Source organism: Cydia amplana, chromosome 10, assembly GCF_948474715.1.
Source record: "Cydia amplana chromosome 10, ilCydAmpl1.1, whole genome shotgun sequence".
NCBI classification, from domain to species: domain Eukaryota; kingdom Metazoa; phylum Arthropoda; class Insecta; order Lepidoptera; family Tortricidae; genus Cydia; species Cydia amplana.
Window position 1 is genome coordinate 693,455 of NC_086078.1, and position 21,479 is coordinate 714,933.

The 21,479-nt window shown below is 38.8% G+C and overlaps 2 protein-coding genes across 2 annotated transcripts in view; one reads left to right on the forward strand and one right to left on the reverse strand.

The window, feature by feature from the left end:
• LOC134651468 (uncharacterized) overlaps positions 1-21,479 on the forward strand; it is a 284,537-nt gene that overhangs the window by 163,550 nt on the left and 99,508 nt on the right. The gene's annotated exons all lie outside the window — the stretch shown is intronic.
• LOC134651301 (uncharacterized) lies at positions 3,719-19,885 on the reverse strand. The gene is made up of 7 exons (XM_063506340.1): positions 19,756-19,885; positions 17,411-17,600; positions 8,558-8,655; positions 7,439-7,498; positions 6,308-6,436; positions 5,618-5,753; positions 3,719-3,794 (listed from the first exon to the last, which is right to left on the reverse strand). Exons 1-7 carry the CDS (start codon positions 19,820-19,822, stop codon positions 3,719-3,721), a joined length of 756 nt encoding a protein of 251 aa, XP_063362410.1. The 5' UTR covers positions 19,823-19,885.

Consider the following 21,479-nt stretch of genomic DNA (forward strand, 5'->3'; position numbering starts at 1 on the left):
GTTATAGCCCGTGGCTTCACCCTAAAAGAGTTATTTGTAAATACGAATATATGACTCGGGTCAACTATACTCAAAGCTTGTCCAACTAGAAAATTCTAAGTAATTTTCGATCAAAAACCTTTGTGACGTCCCACCCGAAGCTCGGCATGTTTTCCAACCTTGTTAGCCTGTTGAGATTTTTTCAAGCGCATGCAGTATTGCAGGCACTCGGGAATGAAGTTCGAGCTCCATATGCTGGTGCAGTGCAAAAAACCAAATGGCATTTTCTAAAGTTCGTATGAGCCAATAAAAGTTACGGAAGCAGTAAAGAAAGAGTTATTTTAACTTGATTTGCGCAGGCAATATCTTTGTTTGTTGTTGTTGGGCGATAAAAGGTGAAACAGTTTAGAATAAGAATATTCTTTATAACTAGACGTTTTGCGTGAAATGTAACTTTTCTAGCTGTAACTTTCTTGATGTTAAGGGGTTGTGCACAAATCACGCGAGGTGATATTTGGTGAGGTTTTTGGCTACCCCCGTCCCCTACATAACCTCACGTGTATTTTTTCGTTTTTTTTTTTCATTCGACCTAATTTTAAGTTACGCGGTCAAAAATTTCGTAAAATAAAATAAGAGAATGCGGAGTGAGATTTATGTTTAACGAGACCGAGAAAAAGTATCTAATCATGATGTGGCAGGTATTTTTCCTTAGTTTCGTTCACTGTAGAAAAATACACGTGAGGTCTTCTTATACCCCCCTCCTCCAACATGATCTTTCGTGATTTTTTCGTGCCCCCCCCCAGCCTCTAACGAACCTCGCGTGATTTGTGATAGTATTTGAAACTTTGATTAGATGTAGTCAAATTATTGATCTTATTCTTATTCTTCGGTTTAACCCACGTATTTTAGTCACTCGTGCGAGTCGTGCGATAATATGTTTCTAAAGCTGCCCTCGAATTAAAGTCTTCCACGCCGTCGGCACACGCCAGCCACTACCTATCTCAGTAGAAATTACGTGACAATACGTGAGTTTAACCGAAAAATTAGTTTAAGGTAAGTTGTATAGACTCGTGAGTTTAAATTCGATTATTGTTAATCTTCTTACACAACAGTGTGACTGTTGGACAGGCTTTATAAAATATCTTTATTAGGCTTTAGAATCGTTACAAGCTTAAGAGAAAACCAACGTAGTAACGTATCAGGAGTTCAAAACAGAGGCAGTCTGGCAGTGAGAACGGAATGGCGGTTACTCCACCGACAAGAGCCAGGCTCTTAAAATGATGATCATGATGATGACATTAATCGATATTTTACCACAGATTTCCGTCACTTTTACCAAATCGGTGGCCCGTGTGATTTTTCATATGCACAGTACTCATGCTCAGGGCCGGATTAACCCTAAGGCAGAGTAGGCAACTGCCTATGGGCCCCGCCTCGGCTAGGGGGCCCCGTCTCGGCTAGGGGGCCCCGGCGGTCCCGTGCGCGCCAAAAAAAATTGTGTTTCATATGGCCAAAATTCATAAATATTTTTTTATGGTACCTACTTATACCTAATGTCCAATATCAGTTTCTCAGACACACAATCATCAAATGATTATGTAAATTATGTTATTTTATAGCTTTTAAAGTCTGTAAATCGAGCTCGAATTTCAGGCTCCCGAGGGCCTAAAACCTCATTAATGAAACTTCGGCCCTCCGAGTAACTCTTGTATGACACATATATTATTGTTGAGTAACATTTGATGATTGGTTCGTATCAGAGCGCTGCTTTCTTACAGTTCGACCTTCGGCGTCGCTTTTTAACATATATAAACATTGATTTCAGAAGCTTAGCCTTTTGCCTCGCATGAAAGCTCACCTCGCTGGTTATAAGTACGCTTCGGGCTTGTTAAGTACGTGGAGATTGCTGAGCTCGACTTTCAGCCTCACTTTTTGCCTCAATTTTTGGTTCGTCTACCAAATCTCTTCTTCAGCTTAGCCTTTGGCCTCGCTGCGCCAAGCTCGGCCTGCGGTCTCGCTTTTTAATACAATGGACATTGGTTGGCGTCTGTGATCTAGCTGAGCTTATCCTGAAGCACGGCTTTGACCTCGCATAAAAGCTCGCCTCACTGGGTAACTTCGGATTTTTAGGCTTTTTTAACACGCTTTCACAATTTTTTCACAAAAAATTTCGCGCTCGCTGCGCTCGCGATTTTTATTGCTTTTCCAATTAACACAGTACTTACATGCTAGTTCGACTGGTTAATGAATAATCATTTAAACGCATGTAAAATATTTATTATTACGTTAATTTTAATCATGTGGCTCGTATGGTCGGACGATCACTGTTCAGCCTCGCAAAATATTTAACTACTTATTGAGAAAAAAAGAGCTCTCCCCACACTGGACGCAAGGAGGAATCGGCAAAAACTAATATAAAAAACCTTTATGTCCACGCAAGAGCGAAAAAGACATCGTTCGGCATGTTCGGATCGGCTCAACCGACACCTGAAGGTTGAAATTAAAACCGCAAACTTACTTCCCTGTACTGAACAACTGAACTTATGTATGCAGAATTAACTGTAAGGGGGCCCCGAGCATTGCACTGCCTAGGGGCCCCGACATGCTTAATCCGGCCCTGCTCATGCTGCAATTTCCTACACTAAGCCCTGTCAAAATCGAAGTTCGCAAATTGCGGGCATTTTTCTCTGTCACTCTAATTAAGCCTTCATTGGAGTATAAGAGAAAGATCCCGCAATTTTAGAATTTCAGTTTTCACGGTAGCCCCTCTGGCCATTCCAGGATTTTGTAGCCTCATGGCACAGTAATTTAGTTATTGAAAATGTGTTTGTCCGTCGAAACTCGTCTGCGTCCACAGGCGGGCGTTGGGCTGCTAATTTATCGTCCTCCATAATTCCTGGCGGAGGCTGCAGGAGCACATTTTTAATTATTTTCCTAACTAATAGCCCTTCCGAACCATTAAATCCGGTAACGAGGGGATTTTAGGAGGACTTTTATACTTAAAGAGGTTTTTTAAGATTTAACTGAATTAGTGTTTAAGTAAACCAGCTATTTTTTATGTGGCGAGAATTTTTAACTAATTTCAATGTTGTCTTGCTAAAAAAAGATAAAATGGCGATTGTTTCGTTTGTCAGATTTCTGTTTCACCACAAACATGCGTACGAGCATTAAAATTATCGTTGTCCTTTCGGTTACAGGGGTATGATGATTAGATTAATGTGACAAAATGTCGTCTTCCATCTATGGTTATTATATTATAATATAATGTTTACTCGGGTAGTTTATATTGGCTGTAGTATTTATTATAAATGTTGATTTGTATTTTTCATGTCACTCCATGGTGTCACTGTAAATGTTGTATTGACTTGTATTTAAAAGAGCCCTTGAATTTTCAATTTTGAATATACATCCATTGATGAAATTTCTTAACCAGTTTTGATACTTACCTTTAAAGCCGTGCTCGTGATGTAATCGTATCGTCCGTATCGTATCGTATCGTATGAATAAAAGGAATCACAAAACAAATTGATCCTTGAAAACTTTATTAGCCTTTTATGTAAATACAGCACATCCATCATAACTTGTGCGAATAAAATCATAATTTCATCTGAATAATTTGCTGACAAAAATCTTTCTCAACATGTTAGGGTACTTTTTCTTCGGCTTTTGTTTTGAATTGATTTTATGTTAGTCTGAATATTTATTTGAATATAGTTTTTTTATAATTGTAGAAACCTTTTTAAAGAAGAGCCATTGGGTCTATGAAACCGAACTGCAGATCTAAATAATCTTCTTCTGGGTACAGCAACATCAGTCTGAAAAAAAAAACGTTTGTAAGTAAGTACTTATATGCCTGTTTTTTGTTTTACTTTTATTTCCATCTGTAAGAAAACTTGCACAATTTGGGCTATCAAAATAGCTGCCAACTTAGCTTGGTCTAACTCTAACAACCACACTTAAACTGATCACTTCTAAACCCTATGTCATTGCAATAAGACACGTGCTTGGTCTATGTATTGACGATATTACTAATCATTGATAGATCTTAAAGCCATAGCAATAAGGATCAAGATGGATCGGTTAGTATGTCAACGATGGTAGTAAGTAACTAACGAAGTACAGGAAGTGAGAGGAAAGCAAACGTGCGCCAACCTGTATTAGTGTTTGCTTGCTGCCTCTAGGGAGTCTGCTGTATTCGTTATGTGATGACAGTGAGCGGACACTGTATGTACGGGCTTAGTAACACTTTTGGGCTGCGTTTTCATCATAGATATTATGCTAGGAGAATCACTTCACTTACATATCCTCGTTCAGTGCAGCTAAAGTGGACAATTCTATTGATTATTAACAAACATTCCTCGCTACGCATCCTCGCTCATTTTAGTGGAAACGTTGCCTGAAGATTAGAATTTGTCAAATATCTTCATGTATTATGCAGCCGAGAATTAATCCCGGTATTAGGTTGTCACAAAAATCTGAGAGAAGTTTTATTGTAAAAAAATGTATGACAAACGTACACAATTAAAGGAAGGGACTCGACATATTGTGTAGCAATTTTTTAAGCATTTATTAAGACTATACAGTGTGGAAAGATAAGTCGGGGCCTGGAGGGAAACTACCTTAAATCCTTAAGCTGGCTCATTTTACTTAAAGGAGACATTCCTTTATTTTTAAAAGGAAACAATACTGCATTCAAAGATTTTCTAAAACTCGCTTGCCTCGCCCGGGACTCGAACCAACTAAAATTAAAAAAACATACATACTATTTTATTATACTAATAGATAGGATTATTATTCAGGATAAAATTTCTCTAACAAACCCCAGGGCGGGCCCAGGGGTTTGTTAGAGAAATTTTCGAAAGATAAGTCGGGACTTATCTTTCCACACTGTATACAAAAGGGAAAATATCCGATTCTAATAGCTAAGCCGTATCTTAGACAAGTTACTGGACTCCTAATCCCTGTGTACAAACGAAGCCACAAAATACCTCAACTTAAGTCGTACAACAATCCGCGGGTCCTTGGGGTCAATAAGCTGGCATTAGTCGGAGCGCCTTAAGTCGCAGGGGTCAGATATCCCCGTATAATACCTATATATAAGATTTAAGAGGTACATTTATCTCTTGTCTTTATACGGATACTTTGTCACAAGGCATACTCGTATATTTTGTCTTAGGGCACCCGTAGAGTACGATTTAAAAGTCAAATCGCAATCACAATCTTAAGACTAAAGGTTGTCTGGAAGAGATCGCTTTATAGCTATAAGAGCGCCTGTTGTTTACCTCTGCTTGTATTGCTGTTTTCTTTCGTATTGTTTTCTTTTATTGATGTGTGCAATAAAAAGTATTTATATTGTATTGTAATCTTCAATTGGGTTATATTTATATGATCTTAATATACCCAGGTGATTGTTACCTTTGATTTCATTCGCTTTATTAGTGGCTGACTGGATATTTTGTCAAAACCGAAGATTCGGTTATGCTCTAGTTTCGGCCGAAATCGAACCTTCGGCCACAGGACAGGCAGTAAATCAGCGGCGACAATGCTTAGCATTGTACGGCGCCTAACACATTGTGTTACATGCAGAGGTACTGTTTTACGTGTCTTAGTATTGTTTTAAAACGGATAAAAAGCTCGCCTTTTAAGAGGTATTCTCTGCAATGCGGTACGGAGATTGCCGGTGAAGGGTACAGCGAAGTCCCTTGCGGCCTCGATGTGTTGCACGATGTTGAACGCCCAGTCGGAGGCCTGGTTCAATTCTGCAGCCTCGGCACCTAAAGAAGAACATTTATAAGTTTAGTGACCATGGTCGTTGGGTTTTGAAGAGTTTTCACATTTGGGCGGATCTGATTTGTCTCAACAACAACATCATCATCAACATAACTTAATCGCCAATCATTTCTTTCTTGGGCAAGCTAGTCTTTTAATTTCCTCATACGACGCATTTTTTTTATTTGGCTGAGATAAGTAATCATAGATTTCCCTTCGTCTGTTGTCTTTTCAATCCTGCCTTGCAATATGTTTAGTAAAAAGTTGTCATGCGGAATCAGGTGTCCTATCATCATGCCTCTCCTATTTCTTATTGTAGGTATTTAATAAGCACCGCTTTTTTCCTACCATACTCAGGACTTCTACATTCGTCTTCCTTTCAGTCCAGCTGATCGTTTCCATCCTCCGCCAACACCACATTTCGAAAGCTTCCAACCTTTTTCTATGTTTTTGTCTCGTGTGTCCTGTCCATGTCTCACTCGCATACAACTGATTTGTTTAGGCACACCAAAACGCCCAGGTATAAAAACCATAAAAATAATTTCAGTTACATTATTACCTTCAACCCCTCCCTCAGAGACATACACAGGGATGTCCACAAGAGCGTCCACCTCTTCTTGGCCCAACACGAGGTAAACTTCGCCTTTCTTCTTGAGCAGAGTGAAGGGGAACGTGACCGATACCGTCGCTAAAACACACGTATGATCAGAGTAAAATCCCTATATTCATAAAATTTTACAAGCCTCAATTTGTTAATTTATTTTTATCCCTTTCTTACAAATACATAAGTCAAAATGACAGATTAATAATAATATATTTTATTAGTCAAGCAACATGGCTCAAAAGGCTGTGAAACATAAAAATTAAAATTACAACTAAAAAACAAACTATTAATAGCAATTTGAGACTTAAAGCGCGTTTATGAATAACGCCTTAAAAAAATGTTAGGTAGCTGTACGTTGTTTCCGTAAAGACTCGGCGATAGTAATTTTTTTCTGATCTTAAATATTGTAGGGCATAATACACTCAATATTTTATACTTTTAAATGAGCAATTCTTGTATATTTATATATTTCGGGGATCTCGGAAACGACTCTAACGATTTCGATGAAATTAGCTATATGGGGGTTTTCAGGGCGAAAAATCGATTTAGCTTGGTCTTATCTCTGGGAAAACGCGCATTTTCGAGTTTTTATGTTTTCCGAACAAAGCTCGGTCTCCCAGATATTATAATATTAAAAGGGCATCCTCAAAGATTATGTAGCCGTGAACAAGCCGTCGATGGGCCGGGGCCCACTCAGGCGTGCAAAGTTCCCTGACATTTAACCGTATAAACCCTAGGTTAGATACTATACATAGCTAGGTAGATCAAGTTGAATGGTTCACTATTGTTTCGTCTGAATACTTATTTACATTGAAACTTAGTAAATATATTAAAAACGGGTCACTCACGTATTTTAAGTCGAAAAACGCTCGACATGTTTCACTTCGTACCGAGTAGTGAAACATATGAGTGACCCGTTTTTAATATATTTACTATGTCTTTGTCTCACGGAAGTTTTGTTATTAAAATTACATTGAAACAATTATTTTACCTAGAAACGAATTTAGAAAACGACATTGGCCTTATCATGAAATGACCAATTCTTAGATCTGGCCACTGGTATATATTGTATAAGGTTAGACTTACCATTACCTGTAAACTCCATGAGAGTTCCGTTGTGTGAGTACTGATCAATGTTTGTAAATTCTGGAAACAGGGAATACATAATGTTTTTGAATACTACCAATATCATAGTAGGTACCTACTAATATTAATGTGGGTATCTGGAATGCATTCCTTAGCTTTTCATGATTTTATTTTGAATAATCTATATATATAAACGTGAAAGACCTGACTGACTGACTTAAATCAACGCACAGCCCAAATCGCTGGGACTAGAAAGTCCAAATTTGGCAAGTAGGTTCCTTATAAGGTCAAGGGGTCCACTAAGAAAGGATTTTTCAAAATTCATAAACAAAAAACAAATTTAAAAAACTCTCCTGCGCGTGCGAAGCTGCGGGCAAAAGCTAGTTACTTATAGTACTTTTATTTATGTTTTGACAGTCACAATACGAAGCTTTAATATGAATAATAATATAGCCCTATCTGTGCATAATGCTATAAGACTTGTATTAGATCACTCAAACGACATTACTGTAATTGAATAACTAAGAAGAGTAGAACTATATAATAAAACAATTCAAAACTCGGAACACAACAATCTACATCACTCAGGCTTGAAAAAAAGAAATTTTCAGTTGAAGTTTCATTCATAAATAACCGTCCAACTCTCGCTCGACGTTGTAAAACGCGTTTATGGCAACATTTAACATCATTTTTACGAGTAACGAGCGACCCCGGCTTGAGAAGCGTCGTCACTTGTTGCTAAATGACAACTTTTAGACTGGCTATGTTAGACGGAGGTTTGGGACGGTGGCATGCGATTTAACTTTTAACATTTTCATAATAATAGTCACAACTAGTAAGGTAATAGAAAATTCTTATATTCTAATATTTCTAATCTTTTTGATAAAACAAATTTTGAAGGCATAGTAAGTATATATCGACATTCAACTATACTGTGCCCCAAAATGCTAAAACATCTTGTAGCCCTAAAATGTAAGAAATAATTAATATATAAAAAAATGTGTCAATTCTTGCCCCTTCTCGTACCGGAAGTAGTTTATGATATTCAATAAGTACTATTTACCTATGCCTAATTTGAAGACAAGTATCTGTCGTTGATGCTCTCACAGAGGGACTAACCTCGCTCGGGCTTCGCGCAGTTCGTGTCGTTCTTCACTTGTTTCATGTACACGGGCAGTTCCAAAGCCATGATCAGCTCCTTGCTGCTGCCGTCCATTCTGTAACCATTTCAAAATAATCTCAATAAAACGAGGATGCACCAAGTTGGCAAGAATTAAAAAAAAACTTTTCACTTCTGATTCTGAAGTTCAACTCATCTACAATTTTGTATGAAATTTAGTTGACTTTATTTGGTTGTTTTATTTGTCTTTCATTAGGGGTATTGATGCCAAGGGCCTTTTCAATACACATTTAAAAATACTTTTTTTTTTATATTGGTATGTAGTAGGTACCTACTTATAGTTTGTCAAAGGACTGTCTCATTTCAAACTAGGGCTCCCGGTATCCGTGTTACACGCCGAAACGAATACCCGTGTTCTTAAGCCCGGCGGTGCTAAGAACACGGTTTACACGGAACCGCCGGGATCCGGATACGTCTCCAATAAACGTTCCCAAGACACGTTTCTCAGATACGTATCTCCGTTTACACGGGTACTTAACACCGGCCCGAACGGATCCGAAATAGTTTGACCCAATCAATGCTCTAGGTCTGGGTATGCAAGGTCTAATATTGAATGTTGACTTGAGATGAACTCGTTTGGCGTACGAATTTTTAAAAATTATTGATAACTATGTTGATATAACAAATTTAGCCAACTATACAATATATGAATCAAAGTAGGTGTCCCTATATTCTATATTGTCTACTATTTTTAATTTTAAACCTCGAGTAAGTTTAAAATTAAGAATACTTAACAGTCCCTAGTGTTGCCGACGAGTACCGAGCGCCGCTCGGGGTGAGGGCGCGCGGGGCGGAACGACCCCACCAAGCAGAGATCCGATTGCGAGTCATACCGAACGGACGTTAATTTACTCATTTATTTTTCTTTTCGCTAATTATTCCTAATATGTACTGTGTAATGTTCTATATAGTTTAAATAAAAAGTATAGTGCATAATTTGACCATTTTTATTGGAAAAAACCACTACAAACAATAACAAAGTGGTCTTCGAGCCGGATGTTTCGTACACCGAAGATGGTCAACACACGTAGTACTACAAGACGTGAACAGGAAAGAAAAGAAGAAGAACTTAAACAAGCTTCAATCCAGCAGCCGCAGACACCTGTAAAAGATGAAGAACCGAAGAAACCGATCGACAAGACTATTATTTTAGAAACGGGTAGTCAGATAAAATCCGAACATTCCGTACAAAGAAATAATGCGAAACCGCCAAGTCATCGTTCTCACAAAACCAGCTACCAAGGTTCTAAAAAGTCAGCATCATCGTCTATTGTGGCACAAAAGAAGAAGCTGGAGCTGGAAGCAGCTGAAGCAAAGGCTCGCATACAAATGGACTTGATAGATAAAAAGCTACAAGTAGATCTCGCCAACCTTGATGAATACAGTCCATCTGAAAAGTCTGAACCGTCAGAACAAGACCATCAGTCAGTTAAAAGTGATGTTGCCAGGTGGGTCGAGCGCAGCCAACTGGAACTGGAGTCACAGCACGTCCTCGAGCCTGGAAATAACCCGGGCGCGCTGTGTTCGTCGGCAGCAGTGGTCGCCGGCACCGAGTTGCCAGTTCAGGAGTTAGCCAGCGCACTAAGGGAATTGGCCACCGTATCTGCATCCAACAATAACCAAAACGCAAGATTGCTGAGCCGCATCAGCACCCCGAAGGAACTGCCTTTGTTCTACGGTGAACCAATGGAGTGGTTACAATTCAAACAAGCTTTCGAAGAATCGACCAGAGTGTGTAGTTTCAGCGATATTGAAAATATGTGGCGTTTAAGAAAGTGCCTACGTGGACCCGCTAAAGAATCTGTAAACGCGCTGCTTATTAGTGGCACTTCAACTGAAACTCTAATGTCAACTCTTGAGTTACAATTTGGAAATCCGGAGTTAATAATATCGCGCATGTTAATAGAAATTAAAAAACTACACGCTCTGCCACCGGAATACCACAAAGAAATAGTTACGTTTTCCGTGAAGATAAAAAATTACGTCACAGCTGTTCGTGCCTTAGGTCGCGGAGAGTACCTGCAAGAAATGAGCATAGTCGGCACTATCTTATCTAAGCTACCTACGGTGTTGCTACCCAAGTGGAACGACTACAGTTACGCGCTAATTAAAGAAGGAACTAAATCTAAACTTGATATCCTCTCCGAGTTTCTCCACGAGGAAGCTATGAAAGTGTCAACCTGCAGTGCTTCTCTTATGCAAGTTCGATCAGACTATAAACGTAAAAACTATAGTGAAAACAGTGACTATAAACCGCAAACTATTTTAGTGCAAAGTGCGCAAACGAACAGTACTGATAAGTGCCGCTTTTGTCGCGTAGGAACTCATAATTTGCCAGAATGCAAAAAGTTTAAAAAATCACTACGCAAGGACCGTTGGCAGTATGTGAAGCGATTCGGTTTGTGTTATAAGTGTTTATTATCGCACCATGATAGACAATCGTGCACGGCCGCCGCGTGTGACGTGGAGGGGTGCGGGCAGGCTCACCACCGGCTCCTGCATTACGTATCGGGTCAAAGTTCGCGCTCGACTCCTTATAACGTCGTAGAAGTGTCGGACACTAGTGCTCAAACGGAAACTGTTACGCATATAAACGCTAACCAGTGCGAAGTGCTATTAAAAGTCGTGACAATATACCTTCATGGACCTAACGGTAAAATAAAAACGACCGGTATGCTTGATGATGGAAGCAGTGTATCTTTCATAAGCACGGAACTCGCGGAGCGCGCGGGGCTGCGCGGGCGCAGACAGATTTTAAATGTGCGCGGCGCTTGGGTCAATTCAGAACTGAAGTGCGAAACACAGCTGATCGATTGCTCGATATCTAATAGTGACGGGACAATGTTCAACTTAACCGCGCGTAGTGCAAACGATCTGGACTTAGCTGTACAAAATGTAGGACTTGTTAAGTGCGGTAACTACAAGTACCTAGACCGTATAAAAAACTATTTGTGTGCTGAAAATCAGAAACCTGAAATTCTTATTGGTCAGGACAACTACCACTTGCATGTACCACTAGAGATCGTGGAGGGCGGCAAAAATGAACCCTATGCGACTCGTTCCCCGCTGGGCTGGTGCGTGCATGGGCCGTGTCAACGCGCAACTGTAATGAAACAAAGGGAAATACATACTTCATTACATCTTAGTCATAACTATGAGCAAGATATTGCAACTGAAAATAATCAAATTCTACGTGAACTGCAAGAAGACATACGTCGATCTTTCTCCATCGATTCAATGGGCGTATCTGCTAAACCCCGGCAGAACTCGGAGGACGTACTGGCCCAGGAGCACCTGGAACAAACCTCTGAACTTATCGATGGCCAGTGGCAAGTCGGCTTACCTTGGAAGGATCCTCACTGTGTCACCGTCGACTCGTATCCAAATGCATTATCACGACTGAAAGGTGTTGAGTTAAAAATGAAAAGGAGTGAAGAGTATGCACGAAGGTATAAAGAACGCATACGACATTTGTTGGACAATAAATATGCTGAAAAATTGAAGAATCCAGTCACATCTACTAGAACTTGGTACTTACCTACTCATGGCGTGGATAATCCAAATAAGAAGAGCCTCCGTCTGGTTTTTGATGGGTCAGCTAAAACAAAAGGGCTTAGTCTAAATAGCTACCTATATAAAGGTCCCGACCTACTGGTGCCGTTAATAGGAATCATGTGGCGATTCCGCGAAAACAAGGTCGCGATCTCTGGCGATATCAAGGATATGTTTCTCAGAGTTAAAATAAAACCTGACGATCAGCAAGCCCTACGCTTTCTATACCGAGATAACCCCGAAGATCCTATACATACCTACCAGATGACGTCACTCATATTCGGAGCTAATTGTGCACCGTTCATAGCACAATTCATAAAAAATAAAAATGTGCGACGCTTCGAATCTACATATCCAGAGGCGGCTAATGCTATATACACGCAACACTACGTCGACGACTACATCGACAGCTTACCTGACGAAAAATCTGCAATGAAGCTAGTCCGTGACGTTACCTATATACATGCACGAGGTGATTTTCATATACGCAATTGGAATAGCAACAGCCAGACCGTCATCAACAGCATTCCAAAAGAGACTCTCGGTAACAGCGCAGTAATGTTCAAAGTCGGACAACAGTATGAGGGCGAGCGAACACTTGGACTATTATGGAATCCCAATGAAGATACGCTCGGGTTCGATGTCTCGCTGAAAAAGTTATCCGAAAATATAATCCACGGGAAAGAAAGGCCTACGAAAAGAGACATTTTACGAGTAGTAATGTCGATTTTTGACGTGTATGGATTTTTAGCGCCTTTCACCATAAATGGAAGATTAATTGTTCAATTAACTTGGCATTTAGGCGTAACTTGGGATGAACAAGTACCGGACGTCGTCTACGAAAAATGGCTAAAATGGATTAATCAATTAAAATTGATGCGCGAGATACGTCTACCTAGATATTATCAACATGCCGCTACGAGTGCGAACGAGATAGTTACAGAGTCTCCAAGTGCGAGCGAGATGGTAACAGCGCCTACAAGTGTGAGCGAGACAGCCACGGAAGCCGCGAGCGCGAGCGGGACGCGGCTAGTACCTGTTATCAGTGCAGCGGGCGGCGATGCGCCTGCACAACAAGATTTATTAACTATGAATAGTTATAAAGATCTACAACTTCATTTATTTTGCGACTCGTCGATGAAAGTTATGTGCGCAGTAGCATACTGGCGCTGGAAACAAAACAACACGATTCGCACGGCGTTCATAACCAGTAAATGTCGTGTTGCGGGCCTGAAGAAGTCGACTGTGCCCCGTCTAGAACTGAATTCGGCAGTTATGGCAGCTCGATTGGCTGAAACAATAATTAAGGAACACAGAATAAAACCAGATCGTCGTATATTTTGGTGTGACGCCACAGTGGTTCTGTACTGGATACGAAACAACGCGCGTACATACAAACCTTATATCGCGAACCGGCTTGGGGAAATAGATGATTTAACACACGCGAGCGAGTGGAGATATGTACCTACGCACCTGAATGTCGCCGATATACCTACCAGAGAATCATACGACCGTTGTGTGTTGCCTACCGAGTGGATCCAGGGACCTGCATTTTTACAAAAAAGTGAGAACGAGTGGCCGCAAAATATTTTGAACGACGACGTAAACAATGACGAGTTAGAATGTGTTATGACGATGACGTCGAGCAATAAGGAAAACATACCTATACCTGAGCCTACAAGGTTTTCATCGTGGTTACGATTACTCAGGGCTACTTTTATAATGCTAAAGTTTATAAACAAATGTAAACATATAAATGAAGAGGACGGCGCTGTAATGGAGAAAGCTGAAAGGTTACTTATAAAATATTCTCAAGCGCAGGCGTTCTCCGACGAAATCCTGAAACTGAAAAATGGATTATACTTACCTAAAACAAGTAGATTACTTACCTTATCGCCGTACCTCGACGAACACGAAGTCCTACGCCTCGGGGGCCGCATCGACGCCGCTGCTGAAGTCGGACCTGAAACAAAACGACCTTCGATCTTGGACGGACGAGACTACATAGCAAGGCTGCTAGTGAAGCATCACCACGTTCTCGCAGCCCACGGGAACCAGGAAACTGTTGTTAATAATCTGAAACAGAAACATTGGATATTAAGATTACGACCGACAGTTAAAAATGTTACAAAAAAATGCATGCTATGTAGAATAAGGAAATGTAAACAAGAAATCCCACGAATGGGAGACTTACCGCCTGCCCGCGTTGCTCATCATCAGCGCGCCTTTACCTACACTGGCGCTGACCTCTTCGGACCTCTAGAAGTAACTGTGGGAAGAGGAAGACAAAAGAGGTACGGAGTTTTGTTTACATGTCTAACAGTTAGGGCAGTGCACATCGAAATAGTCAACTCACTTACCTCTGACTCATTTATAATGGCTCTTAGACGAATGGGAGCACGACGCGGCTGGCCGCAGTACCTATACTCTGATAATGGTACCAATCTTCGAGGAGCTGATGCAGAACTACGAAAGTCAATCCAGGAGTTGGACCAGGAGTACCTTAAGCGTGAGTCATTGAACTATGGAACTAAATGGATATTTATCCCACCCGGGAGTCCACATTGGGGTGGAGCGTGGGAAAGGCAGATCAGAACTGTTAAAGAATGCATGAAGGTCGTGCTGAAGGAGAGAGCCCCTCGAGAAGAGACTTTGTGTACATTTTTGGCAGAGGTCGAAAGCATAGTGAACAGCCGGCCACTAACGCACGTCTCCGTAGAACCTGGAAGCACAGAAACCTTAACACCTAACCATTTCCTTCTTGGCTCTTCTTCCGTCTTACCTCACCTTGGCGCTTACAATGACTCTGAATATTTCCTGAAAAAACAGTGGAGAATCGCCCAACGACTGGCCGATTTATACTGGAGAAGATGGGTGAAAGAAATTCTCCCAGACCTGCTACCACGTAAAAGATGGACACAAGAAGTGAGGCCCTTACAAGTGGGAGACCTCGTCTTGATTGTAGACCCAGATGGACCTCGCTGCGCCTGGCCAAAAGGATTAGTAGAACAGCTGTTGCCAGGCAAAGATGGCCGAGTAAGAGCCGTAAGGATTAAAACCAAGAGTGGTGTACTTACCCGATCGGCTGCACGCGTAGCCCGCATACCAATAGATGGTGAGTGCTGCTAAGCAGCACTGGGGTGGAGGATGTTGCCGACGAGTACCGAGCGCCGCTCGGGGTGAGGGCGCGCGGGGCGGAACGACCCCACCAAGCAGAGATCCGATTGCGAGTCATACCGAACGGACGTTAATTTACTCATTTATTTTTCTTTTCGCTAATTATTCCTAATATGTACTGTGTAATGTTCTATATAGTTTAAATAAAAAGTATAGTGCATAATTTGACCATTTTTATTGGAAAAAACCACTACAAACAATAACACCTAGTTTAAAACCTTCATTTTTTTTACTATGATTGCTGGTAATGTTTATCGCAAATAAAAGATTCTTATTCTTATTCTTTAAGCTAATTTCATTACATAATTATATTTCAATCAAAGAAACACATTTTATATAGTGGTGTAAGTAATATAGTTTCGTGAAGAATAGATGTGCAGACAAATACTACCTATATTAGTTAAAAATAACAGTTAAAAAATAATTATGAATTACTTGTTATTTTTATCAATTTACTGCTGTGCGAAAACAGCAAATCTGCCAACGACGCAAAAAAAAGTACTCGCAAGTGGCATTCGAAACGCTACCTTGGTTAACTTGCGATTATATTGCTACATACATTAAGATAGATCTCAAAATTGGTAATCATTCATGTTCACGTGGGTCACTTTCACACGAGTGTTCAGGTAATAAATGCCGGCCGCTGGTGTTCCATTCATTAGAACGTGTTGTTTTCCAAAACCCTTTTGTCTGATATCGCCGAAAACAAATAGGTTCCCAAACCATTATCAGAACTGCCACAGCCAATACTACAAAACTGCATAAGCTTTATGTCGGTGTAATAAGGTGAACACGTCTACACAAGAAATTGTAACAAATGCAGCGGCACGGCAAACATTTAAGAAGTAAATGTTTCCCATTGTTTTAAAGCCGCACAGCCCGCACCACACTAAAAAGCATTTTCTATGATAAGAGGGAGAGAAAAAACAATTAGAATGAACAAGAAATAAATATGATTTTTAAAATATTGTGTTTAAGTATGACTAAAGTTCGCCACTTAGTCGATCAATTCATAAAATACAGTCTTTCCAAGTTACTTTAATTTAAAATAGTTTTTGTTATGTTGCTAAATATTGTAAATAATATTTATTAGTACAGTCTTAAAGTTCATTTTATATGATAATAAGATGTAAGACTTTTCGCAAATTCAAAATTAATTATATTAAAAGTTGTAAGTACATTTCTTATTGGCAGATAGTAGATGCACATGATAATTCTTTAATTTTTACATAGTTTACTATAATAACACTAAGATGTCTGGCTTACGTAAGTTAAAAAATAATTAAGTAGATTAAAAAATATACATTTCTTATTGACAGAATATATTCGATGAAATATACCTATTCGAGAAAACTCATATATACATTGTAGGTAATATCAGTGATATGATTGACAATTGATTGAATTTTTACTATATACTTATAGGACTTATATCTACAGATTATAAAAAATGCATGGCCAGATTTTATCGTGTACAGTCTTTATACTTACTCTTTATTGCATTTATATTTTATTACTAGCACTTTATATTTATTGCTATCAAGTTACATAATAAACCATAAAGTCTTTATAAAATACTGTTTTGATAAGTAGCATAGGTATACTGTACCTATTTCAAATTTTCTACTCGTATTGCAACATTGCAAGCAAAAGCTACCTGCTCAGAAAAGGGTTTTGTAAACCGTTTATTGGATTTCGACTCTATGAACAACGGAATAAGGTTAAATATGACAGAAACTCGTCATAAATCTTTTGTCTATTCATTTTTAGCTCTTAAGTACGCCGGTTCGTTCCTTCGCTACGCTACTCGTCAAGGACGTGTCCGGAGCCACGGGTAAATAAGATCCGTTTCTTCGAATACCCGTTTATCCGTGGAGACGGATCTTAATTACACGTTTCTTAATTACACGTGTTGACAATTTGGCTTGACCAACTACCTATATCTTGTTTTCTGTTGTTGCGTTAAACAAACTTCATACGACAATCCCCGAAACTAAATTTCGGATTCATTTAGTAGAAGACATATTTATTGCCAGTTTATTTTAATAGCAGCTCTTGCTTACCCAATCCCGATAAGTTCGCTCTCAGTCCATCCGTCAATCCTGACGCAGTCGGACCCGTACTGCACAGAGAAGGGCTCAAAATTGTCGATGGCCAGTCTAACATTGCCTAAAACCACATTGTCTCTGAGCGCCGTGTATTGGCGCTTGAAACATGTGAAGTCGGTGGTGTGGCAGGCGATGAGGTAGCGGTCTGTAAAAACGTTTTAGCATTTATTTCGGTTCCGTCCTCAGCTACTTTCGGAGCTTAGGGTCTGCTTTTAAACTTTGTTTCTTCACTCCGTGCCAACTTCGGCTTCCTCTTTTGCGAGACACTGGCGTGTGCAATTGCACATGTATTGTCATTCTTTGCAATATGTCAAGTGTTATGTGTTACTTGATGTGTTTTATGTATTTATAATAATTTTTTTATACTATTTATTACCTACTGCAACACTTTAGCATTTTAATGAGATAAGATATAGTAACGGACCCATAAAAGCGACAGATAGACAGCGGGAAACGATCCTCAGAACGCTTAATTAATGTTCAATCAATGATGTCGCGTAAGTTACTTAAAAATAGTTTAACCGTAAAATTGACTTGACTCAAGCTCAACATGTAACTCCAAGAATGTACTTATTGTGGTCTTGCATTTATGACAAGAAACAAAGTTGTCATAATGGTTGCTTCACAACTTGTCGCGGTGTAAACTTATGGCGACGGCACAATTAGTACTCGCGGGTACAATTCATTGTCCTTTTCTAAACCCTATTGCAATGAAATAAGGACTACCGAAAGGCAGCTAAATTGATGTTTACACAAAAGAGCTACGCTGGCAATGCTCGCGGTAATTTCATTGTAAAGTTCTCTGCGGAATGGAAAACAAACAAAAATTGGAAAAAGGAGTGCGAAGCTGCGAAAGCGCGAAATAAATGTTGCGAAGTGTGGATTAATGACAATTATAAACAAATATTGTGAATCTGAAGAAGCGATGGTGGAAAGAAAATTTTCGGAAGTAAATAATAAAAGGAAAATATTGTGAACCAGATTATGGAGAAACGAATTCATGAACTTAAATAAATGAGTCCGAAACCCAAACATAAAGTTTGTCTAGAAGCGGTGACTTTGCAGCGATAAAACCATTTGTTGTTTTACCTCTTTTTATATGTGTTATTTTTGTGTATTCCTTCATGTAATTATTTTATACGTTAGAAGCGATATTCCCGCATAGTTTAGGATGGTAGTTAAAAATTGCACCGCCCCAAATCATAAATAGCTTAGCTAACAAATATAAACATTACGAGTAGTATCAAATACTAATTACTTTAGCAGCGTCACCATAACACAATTATATCTACGAAGTCTTTAATGTTTGTTATCTTCCAAAGGATTAAATATCATAAGAAAGATTACTTAATTAAAGACAATGTTTCTGCATACATGTGACTTAATTATATCCTAGTATAAACGCGTGTAACACAAATTCCGCCACCATACAACGTCTCACTAATTATCTAAGTCGTTACGTAACTCATTAATGGCTTCATTAATTATCTGTTATTCATCGCAGGCTTTTCTCATAAATATTAATTGTTTGCGAATTTTTCGTTGCCCCTCCTGGAATTTGTGTTTTTAATAAGATTGATATTTTTACTGTTTTTGTTTTTTAGGTAGCTATTTACCTATATAAAGAGAGATGTCTCAAAAATAAGGATAATTCAGTAACCAGTAGTCATTATCCTTTGATGCTATTTGTACTTATTAACAAAGTATGGTTTATAAAAACTAGGTACACTTTTTGATACATATCTATAGGTACCTACCGTAAAACTTATAATGGTTCTAAAAAATATATGGAAGCACATAAGATATTATGATCCTATGTATCGTTGTCTAAAAGTATATTGTCATATATATATGTGTGTGTCAATATATAGTGTTATGTAGAGACAAATTCAAGAACTCTAACCTAACCTTACCTTACCTTTATAGGTAAAATAATGTTAAGGTCAAACAAAACATGAATCTTAAGATAAAACGAGGGACATAAATTAGCTTTATAAGGCATCTAACTTTTTTATAAAATTGTGCTAAAGGTACTTAAAGCCTACACGCGCTACTTTCTCAAAAGCCTCTTAAAAACCCTTAAGAAACCACTTTAAAACCTATACAGAAACGAGCCTATGATCGATCCCTGAGGGACTCCATGAATATTGCATGCGCCGGCCTTGCCAAACACTCTGATAACGCATTTACATTCAAACTGGATTATTACTAAGCTAACCTGGAAAAAACGATTTCAGGAAATTATTGCCATACTTCCCACAGTAAGTTCAATAAAGCGTGTGTCCCACACCCAGACTTACCCATTTTATCCACAAACTCCCTTCCCTGGCATGCCCAGGCGCACATGATGAGCACAAAAACACGCATCTTGTCAGTTCACGAAAACGTTTAACAATAACATGTCTTCAGGTGTTAAATGTGACCAGTCAGCGTCACGGTCTTTACTGAAGGCGACTACGATAACTTTCAATTGAAAAAAAAAAAGATATTCCATTTTATAAACTAGCTTCACTCTCCCGTAGCTCCGCCCGCGTGTTGTTCAGTGTGTGCCATTTCTCTTTCCTCAATCCGGAAAATGAATTACCAAAAATAGTCAAACCAGGCGTTCCGGAACTGTATAATTATTAAACAACAGTTTCTTCGGATCCTCATTCCTATACCTACCTACTGGAAGAAACCCGATATTGCCAGGATGAAAATTAGTGCCATTTGCCCATCAGCCTTTAAAATTTCCACCTCCGATTTTCATACATTATACATACGCCGTCAAAAAGTTCGCACCATTTTCTCAAATCTCACTTATCTCTCGTTATCTCACGTATATTCTTATCGTTATTAAGTAGATACCTACAAGACCTAGGTAAAAAATGTAAATTTTACAAAATATGTATTTGTTTGGGAATAATTTTCATTTACAAGGGAACGCTTTATATTGTAGATAAAGTACCTCATTACGAATGAGATATTGGTCCAGACATTTTCAAACCACAATTTCCACAAAATAGCCAACGAAAACTTCTCCCAAAATGTAGTTAAAACTTTTCGTTGTTATTTTATTTCTATAGCTTGAAAACAATAACGATTTGTTCAGGTGGAGTCTGCCATATGTTATATTTATGATAACAAACCTTTGACTGTGGCAAATCAGACTTTATTACACTGTGTTTAGGGTTTATTTTCATATGTGTTCAATGATAGACCTTGTGGTATTGTCAATAAGTTTACATGGTGGATGCTCATGTTAATTAATTTTGTTTTGTAATTTTCAAGTTCGGTTTTAGAGTTAATTGTTTTAATATGTTGTTTACTTATAATTCGTAGCATGATAATTGGCATTGTATAGGTACTTATACATTACGTTAAAATAATATCATATAAATATACCTCCTTCCAAGATTTAATTATGTGTATTAAAAATAGTTTAAAAAGAATCTTCCCCTAGGGGATGACTTTCAAACAATTTCCATTTTATTGGAACTCTAAAACATTTCAATAAGATAAGAGCGATTCGTAACTATCAACATCTTACAATCTTATTTTGGTTTAGTTTTGATAGGACTGATCACCAAGACGACCATCACGTATCAAAACCATAGCAAATTGTTAAATTAAAATCGACCTCCATATGTTCCAGAGCTGGAAGTCTGTAGGACCTTTTATCTGTATAGTATCTAACACTACTGTTTTATTTTTGTATTAGGTTTCTGTATGATTTTGTTGACATTGTTTGAATTATAATAACTTTATTGTTTCAGGTAAGTACCAAAGCAACGATTGGTGTAACGGCGAACGTAGGTTACTAATTATGGCATAAGAATATACTTAATACAAACCTTCGTAAAAACTGAAATAAGTATAAGTTCTCCCTTATCTGTCCGCTAGTAAAACAAAAGTATCACCAAAACAAAAAACTAATAACAAACAACAGCGAAAGTTTTTTCCACTTCGACCCCTGGGGTCAGAAATAAGATTACACGATTGGAAGTGGAATATAATACAAAGGTCGATAGTTTAACCGAACTTC

Coding starts and splice junctions, on each gene's coding strand:
- LOC134651301 (XM_063506340.1), bottom strand. CDS start 19,822: ATGCGTGTTTTTGTGCTCATCATGTGCGCCTGGGCATGCCAGGGAAGG. Junction 17,601..19,755: donor GGAGTTTGTGGATAAAATGG/GTAAGTCTGGGT, acceptor ACGTTTTTACAG/ACCGCTACCTCATCGCCTGC. Junction 6,437..7,438: donor CATGGAGTTTACAGGTAATG/GTAAGTCTAACC, acceptor CGTGTGTTTTAG/CGACGGTATCGGTCACGTTC.